This window comes from Drosophila eugracilis, unplaced genomic scaffold, assembly GCF_018153835.1.
Source record: "Drosophila eugracilis isolate 14026-0451.02 unplaced genomic scaffold, ASM1815383v1 contig_1197, whole genome shotgun sequence".
Classification (NCBI taxonomy): domain Eukaryota; kingdom Metazoa; phylum Arthropoda; class Insecta; order Diptera; family Drosophilidae; genus Drosophila; species Drosophila eugracilis.
The window spans coordinates 916,264-924,496 of NW_024571981.1; the positions used below are offsets into that span (position 1 = coordinate 916,264).

At 41.8% G+C, this 8,233-nt stretch overlaps 1 protein-coding gene across 4 annotated transcripts; it reads left to right on the top strand.

The window, feature by feature from the left end:
- The first annotated feature begins 157 nt into the window (after nt 1-157).
- LOC108115509 (intersectin-2) lies at nt 158-8,129 on the top strand. 4 transcript variants are annotated; one of them, XM_017227003.2, is made up of 12 exons: nt 158-234; nt 456-876; nt 960-1,364; nt 1,506-1,945; nt 2,003-2,276; nt 2,333-2,480; nt 2,543-2,809; nt 2,885-3,775; nt 4,184-4,432; nt 4,516-4,789; nt 4,856-5,029; nt 7,783-8,129. In XM_017227003.2, exons 2-12 carry the CDS (start codon nt 713-715, stop codon nt 8,109-8,111), a joined length of 3,615 nt encoding a protein of 1,204 aa, XP_017082492.1. In that variant the 5' UTR covers nt 158-234; nt 456-712; the 3' UTR covers nt 8,112-8,129. The 4 variants fall into 4 exon arrangements, with proteins under 4 accessions (XP_017082492.1, XP_017082490.1, XP_017082489.1 ...); XM_017227001.2 differs by lacking the exon at nt 7,783-8,129 and adding an exon at nt 5,475-7,559; XM_017227000.2 differs by lacking the exon at nt 7,783-8,129 and having other exon boundaries at nt 4,856-5,447.
- Nucleotides 8,130-8,233: the final 104 nt, after the last annotated feature.

Sequence of the window (8,233 nt, forward strand, 5' to 3'; positions counted from 1 at the left end):
TAGAGATCAAAAGTGTGAAAACAAAACTTGTTGGGAATTCACATTCATTTCAAACAATATGTTCAATTGACCGTTAAGGGCTAGAAAAACAACAATTTGCATTTCCTCAAGCAATGCACCCTTTTCCAGCACTGGCTTGAGTAAACCAGAAAATCAAGCGACAGTCACACTGACTCCGACTATTGATTGAAATAAAATTTACGCAAATACAAAATTTTCCTGTTCCAATGCAAAGTAAGCCCGATAAAAACCGTTAACACTGATAGATAAGGGAAATACCAGTGCGTTGGCAGCACATTAACCGGAGCATCGCTAATCGGTATTTGTGTTATTTCGGTTTGCCGAGTGAAAACGCCTACTAAAGCAAAAACAAAAAACGTTCAAATTCGAATGGGAGGGCATTATATATTTGCCAAGTATGCGATCGGTTAATAATTTTCGCAATTGCATTGCAGGTAAACCATAAAAATCCATTGTGAAAATTTGTGGGGTGGTGGGTGCCAAAACGGATACTCAATAGGCGATAGTCGTAGTAAAGAGAGCGGCGAAGAGAGTGCGCAGCGAAGGGAAGAGAGCTTGTATTTGATGTGTACTCAAAAGCGGCTGAAGAGAGAGCACTAATACACTCATATACACCCACACAACACGGAAAAAGGACGAACAAGAAGAAGAGCTTTCCGGGGTAAACTAGGATAAAGTGTGTTTGGCCAAAATGAATCCGGCGGTGGATGCATGGGCAGTGACCCCGAGGGAGCGCCTGAAGTATCAGGAGCAGTTTAAGGCACTTCAGCCACAGGCAGGATTCGTAACCGGCGCCCAGGCCAAAGGATTCTTTCTACAGTCCCAGTTGCCGCCTCTGATCCTGGGTCAGATATGGTAAGTACAGGAAATGAGACGCCCCTATGAATCATCCACAGATAAGAATGTCAATACTGACATAAACATCCGCTTATCTGCAGGGCTCTGGCGGACACCGATTCCGATGGAAAGATGAACATCAATGAATTCAGCATAGCTTGCAAGTTGATCAACCTCAAGCTACGCGGCATGGAAGTGCCCAAGGCTCTGCCACCGAGTCTCCTGGCGTCCCTTACCGGCGATGGTCAAAAGACGCCATCGATGACACCACGTGGCTCGACCAGTTCCATGAGTCCATTGGATCCGTTAAAGGGAATTGCTCCGCCAGTTTCCGCAGTGGTTCCCCCTCCAGTGGTGGCTCCTCCTCCAGTAGCTGCGGCCGCTGTCATCTCACCGCCAGGTGTCGTGGACCTAGCCAAGGTTCCGGCTGGTCCAACGCCGCCCTCCAGCAATCCACCCAGTCGGCACATGTCCATCTCAGAGCGAGCGCCCTCCATCGAGTCTGTGTAAGCATGTTTATAATTTTAATATCTTATTTCTTTATATCGAATTTATACACTTAATTAATTTGAATTTATAAAATTCAATAGCATATTAGTTATTCAAAAAGATTTCAGTTTACATTAATTTTATGATTTTCCTTCTAGCAATCAGGCAGAATGGGCCGTTCAAGCTGCGCAGAAGCGCAAATATACACAGGTGTTCAATGCCAATGATCGTACCCGATCTGGATACTTGACTGGAGCTCAGGCACGCGGCGTTTTGGTGCAAAGCAAGCTGCCCCAGGTGACACTGGCTCAGATCTGGACGCTATCCGACATTGATGGTGATGGACGTCTCAACTGCGACGAGTTCATTTTGGCCATGTTCCTGTGCGAGAAGGCCATGGGTGGTGAGAAGATTCCGGTTACCTTGCCTCAAGACTGGGTACCGCCGAACTTGCGCAAGATCAAGTCGCGTCCGGGTTCGGTCTCTGGGGTGGTGTCGCGTCCTGGATCGCAGCCCGCCTCCCGGCACGCCTCTGTATCGTCGCAGGGCGGAGCGGGAGTCGTGGATGCTGACCCAACTGCTGGACTTCCTGGACAAAGTAAGCACTTCAAATTCAAATGCTTAAGGACTTGATTTAAATCAATATTGTTAATAGCTTCCTTCGAGGACAAGCGCAAGGAAAACTATGTAAAAGGTCAAGCCGAGCTCGATCGCAGGCGCAAGATTATGGAGGATCAGCAGCGCAAGGAGCGAGAGGAACGAGAGCGCAAGGAGCGCGATGAGGCGGATAAGCGTGAAAAGGCACGTTTGGAGGCAGAACGAAAGCAACAGGAGGAACTGGAACGCCAGCTTCAACGCCAACGTGAAATTGAGTTGGAGAAGGAGGAGCAGCGCAAGCGGGAACTGGAAGCAAAGGAGGCAGCTAGGAAGTAAGGATATTGACTATGCTCCTAACCAAAATTTATTAATTTTTCTAACGCATCAGGGAGCTTGAAAAGCAGCGCCAGCAGGAATGGGAACAGGCTAGAATTGCTGAAATGAACGCACAGAAGGAGAGGGAACAGGAGCGTGTTCTCAAGCAGAAGGCACACAACACCCAGCTTAATGTGGAGCTGAGCACACTAAATGAAAAGGTTAGGTTTTATAGTTCAACTTTAGCTGGACAGTGTTATTAATAGATCTATACCAAATACAGATTAAGGACCTTTCGCAGAGGATTTGCGACACACGTGCTGGGGTGACCAATGTAAAGACCGTAATCGATGGCATGCGGACCCAACGCGATACTTCCATGTCTGAAATGTCGCAACTGAAGGCGCGCATTAAGGAACAGAACGCCAAGCTGTTGCAGCTCACCCAGGAGCGGGCTAAGTGGGACGCCAAGAGCAAGGCCAGTGGCGCTGCCTTGGGTGGCGAGAATGCACAGCAGGAGCAATTAAACGCAGCCTTTGCCCATAAGCAGGTATGGGTCTTTTCAAAAGACTACAAAATTCCTATTTCATTCATATTTCTAAAAATATATTTATTTTTCCAATAGCTGATAATAAACCAAATCAAAGATAAAGTGGAGAATATTAGCAAAGAGATCGAGTCAAAGAAGGAAGACATCAACTCAAACGACGGACAGATGTCGGAACTAAAGGCAGAGCTTTCTGCCCTGCTCACAAAGTGCGAAGATCTGTACAAGGAATATGATGTACAGAGGACCTCGGTGCTGGAATTGAAATACAACCGCAAAAACGAGACGAGTGTGACCTCAGCTTGGGACACAGGCACTTCCAGTGCTTGGGGAGAGACGAATACGACTGCCGCCGACACCTATGCAGGTATGAGCAACGACATTAGTGCAGCAGCCGCTCCAGCTGTGGATTTGAGTGGACCAGCTCCTGAGGGATTCGTAAAATACCAGGCAGTCTACGAGTTCAATGCGCGGAATGCGGAGGAAATTACTTTCGTGCCGGGTGACATTATACTGGTGCCATTGGAACAGAACGCCGAACCCGGATGGTTGGCTGGCGAGATAAACGGCCACACCGGCTGGTTTCCCGAATCCTATGTGGAAAAGCTGGACGATGGTGGAGCTGCCCCTGTTGCCGCCGTTGAACCAGAAGTTAATGCCCAAATTGCAACAGTGGCGGACACCTATAATGACAATATCAATACCAGTGCGGCTCCGGCAGCTTCCGCCGATCTAAGTGCCGCCGGCGACGTTGAATACTACATAGCCGCATATCCTTATGATTCCGCCGAGGACGGCGATTTGAGCTTCGGTGCCGGTGAGATGGTTATGGTAATCAAGAAGGAAGGTGAATGGTGGACAGGTACTATTGGCAATCGCACCGGCATGTTCCCCTCAAACTACGTTCAAAAGGCGGACGTGGGAACGGCGAACACGGCAGCTGCAGATCCAGTAGAATCCATAGATCAGGTAAGTAAATAGCTGGCAAAGAATGTAGTTTTGTGTGGGTCCTTTTGTTGAAAAAACGTTAGCTTTTACGCAATGCAAGAGCTTAAATTAGAAGGAATTGCAAAATCCAAAAACGACAAGAATCGTGAGAACTTTAAACGTAGTTTTCCTTAAAAGAACTTAAAACACTAATTAAACTTTAATATTTAGCAACATATATATATAAATCGGGAATTAAAATTAGATTTGGAAAGATCTGTTTCGACAGGTTTAAAGTTTGACCCACACTGTAGTTAACTTATACCAAGTTCACAATACCCAAAGTCCAGAGTCGTGTCTAACCGTTACCCTCATGTCCATCTACTAATCCAATGCTTTTCATGTGCTGTGCTTTTTGCCACCGTTGTCGTTACACTTGCACTGACCCAGGAGACGACGCTGAACGGCAACGCTGCCTACGCCGCTGCTCCCGTGGATACACAGGAGCAGCACTTCCAACCGCTACCTGTCCAGGAGGTTAGCGAACAGCCGATCGCTAGCCCAGGCGTTGGCGCTGAGGAAGCGCACGAAGACCTCGACACTGAAGTTTCCCAGATCAATACACAGTCTAAGACACAAAGCAGCGAGCCGGCCGAGAGCTACAGCCGACCCATGTCACGCACCTCTTCCATGACACCCGTAAATAGTTGACACCGCCTGTTTTAATGCTTTTTATATGATCATTTCATTTACTCGTTTCTTTTTTGTGGTAAATTTTACAGGGCATGCGGGCCAAACGATCAGAGATTGCGCAAGTAATCGCTCCATATGAGGCTACTAGCACTGAGCAACTTTCGTTGACGCGAGGCCAGTTGATTATGATCCGCAAGAAGACGGACTCCGGTTGGTGGGAGGGTGAGCTGCAGGCCAAGGGTCGGCGACGCCAGATCGGCTGGTTCCCGGCTACCTATGTAAAGGTTCTTCAAGGCGGCCGCAACAGTGGACGCAACACTCCAGTCTCCGGCAGTCGCATCGAAATGACCGAGCAGATCTTGGGTGGGTTTCAAACTCAATAAGCATATGAAATTTTAATTTAATCTGAAATGTTTGTTTACCCTACAGACAAGGTGATTGCACTCTATCCATACAAAGCACAAAACGACGACGAGCTGTCGTTCGATAAGGACGATATTATTAGCGTGCTGGGTCGGGATGAGCCGGAGTGGTGGCGTGGCGAGCTGAATGGCCTTTCCGGTCTGTTCCCCAGCAACTATGTGGGACCCTTCGTGACGTCCGGTAAGCCAGCGAAATCTAATGGCACCACCAAGCAGTGAATCTCACAACTGCAGTTCCAGCTCTCTGCTAAGCTTAGCTCTCTAAATTTCCACATTCCATATATATATTAATCTATTATTATTTTTTAATTATCTTTTTTGATATCGAATAAGCCATGCCAATATGTTCTCGCCTCGTTGCTTTGAAAAAAAAACACTTTTGTTTAATGTTAATTTGTTGCAATATTTCCAAGATGTATCTATTTGTTAATTGTGATTATTTAGTTTTTAGACTTACCCGTAAGTTTATCGCTGGCAACCTCTCTTTTTTCGTTTAGCCAATTTCTAGTGTTAAATTATTTTTGTGTATTTATTTAGTCTCCATATTTATATTTTGTATTTCATTATTTGTATTTTGTACATAAAGTAAACCAATTAAATGCGATAACGATTTTAATTGCCAACAGGAAACGTATAACGAGCCTTCGGCTTTGGGCTATAAGCGGCAGTCCGGCAATCGCTTACAAATAAAATACCACACGATCCCCAGGGAATTGGGTTATCTTAAGATCAACAGCAGCATCTATATCCTCCGTAACTACCTAATCGGAATTCGTATCGTATTCTAGTAAGCCAAACGTTGGCTATTTACATTGTTTCATAAGGTTTATCATCCTCTTTGGTGTGAGATTTCCCTTAACTTGTTGATAGGATTAGTAAAGAGATCTCATCGGAAAACATTTATAGAATCAAACATTCTCTCATGTTCGTAACCAATCAAACGAAAGATACAACCGAAATCTAGTAAGTCACATTTTAAAGGATTTATATAGTAATCTGCATATGAAACAAAACTACAAAATACATAAGGATATCAAAAGACAATTACAATTTCGTTCAATTAGATGTGTTTATCAATCGAAAACCAGAATATATTCAACAGTTTTTTTCCCTCCCCCCTAAATGCTAGCACACATACGCATATAGTATAACGATCTATAACGATGGTTTTCTGTGTTTTCCAATAATATCCGAATATAATTGTATATATATTTCAAGTATTCCACAGCCAAACAGTGGGAGTATGAATTATTGTTAACTAAATAATAAGCATAATGACCATTCTCTTATATCTAAAAAGATAACTATTAAACATCAAGAATAATGGTGGAAAGAAGATACATATATGATTAGCTTACACGTACGGGCAACAGTATTGATAATATTAAAGGTATTTGTAATGGCTTAAATATTCTTTTTTTGAATAACATACTTGATTTAATATCTAATTTAAGCGCTTGTCTCAACTGCCATAATTGTATTTATTTAATGTCTATTGTCTTGTATTAATGAATGTTACAAATTGTTTGCCGCTAGTTTAAAGTATCTGTATCCACAAAAGAAAAGGCATAGGAATGGATGAGATGTAAATTTGAGTATGTACAAAATCCACATAGAGAGAAGATCATTCAAACCGAATTGGAATATAATGGTCAGATATTATATTATAGAGGGCCACGTTATGCTGTTCGAATCTGTTTATGCTAGTTACAGTTAGTCTATTTAACTAAATCACTCACATATATACATATATATAATATATATATATGAATGTATCTACGCTATCTCGTACATATGAAGAAACACTGTCGAATGCCTTTCAAACAAAATGATAACCAAAAATGTCACTTTACATGGATTAACTTAAACGTAACTTGTTATTGCATACCACGACTATTTATGCGTCTATAGCTCTATTAAACGAAACCAAAGTAAAAAATCGTTATAAACCCACAAAATCTCTGATCAGTTGGTGGTATTAAAACCACTATTGATCAGTGGTTGGGCGGGGAAATTCTAAAAGCATAAACACACATATTTATGTAGCTAATGTTGGGTTGATTATTGATTCCATATATGTACTAATAAATTTAAATGAACCACAAGTCTAAGCATATACATTACTATATAGAGAAAGTACTAAAAATTTCTTTAGAAAAAATCAAAGCAAAAATGTTAATTGAGATAATCGTACAACATTCCGAGTCCCACATATACACCCCCGCATACATATAATGCTCATATAAGCGTACTTGTTTAATCGTTACGAAAGTTAATTATTGTAAACAATGCTTAAGAACAATTACCCAGGAGAGGGTAAAGGGGAACCCCCTTAACAAATTCTGCACACACACACACACACTCACTCACTTACACTGAGACTCACTTTAAACGCGAAATGGTGACCATCGATATATTTACCTATATATACAAGCCGAACCGAGAAGAACTTATAGATAATGTATCTTCTGCAGACACATAATGCATACGAGTAAATATAAACTGAATTCTTCGAGAAAAATACAACAAAAATAAAAACTAATGAGAAATACCATAAAACATATTGAAATATATCAGTTTCAAACATAATTAGAAAGAAAAGTAAAAAATGAAAAACCAAAAATATTAAAATAAAATATGAAAATAACAAATTACACGTATTTGGTGCAATAAATGTATAAAAGGAACTTCAAGCAAATTGATTTTGGATTTTAATATATTGAATTTTAATCTTAGTTAAAGGTATTACGGGATATGGGCTTGGTTTGGGTTTTTGAAGTTTTCTGGGTTACCATTCTTGTATTTATTCCAATGGCAGTTTTAAGGAGAAATATAAGGTTTGGAAATCTTATTTGTAAATCTATCTTTTGTTTATCTTCGAGATGATTGGGTCATAAATTTCTTATTATTATATCCATGTCTGTCCACCCACAGGCATCAATCCAGATCAAAGACTCAGTGATAGAAGAGCCTATCGGATTCAGAGTCTATGGCAACATTGGCGAGGATCTGAGACCGAACCAAGTGATGAGGTGGATACCTCACCCAAGAATAAACTGCGGGGCATTATACAAGCTGTTCACATATCCAAGAGGCGGGATGGACAGCTCATGGGATGTGCTTACGTCCGGTTTGAGTGCAATGAGATGATGGCGCAGACCATGCTCCAGGAGAATGGGAATCGATTGGTTGGCAAGACAGTCTTAATCGACTGGCCATCTCAATCACCGAAGAAACGATTTGGTCCATGGCGATGTTGGTGATTAACCCATTAACCCATTTTTTAGTTACAACAGTTTTTTTCTAGATTATTTTGCTTTTTTCATTAATTTTATTTTTAGTAAAATTTTTCTTATATAATATTTAAAATCAGTTTAACAATTTA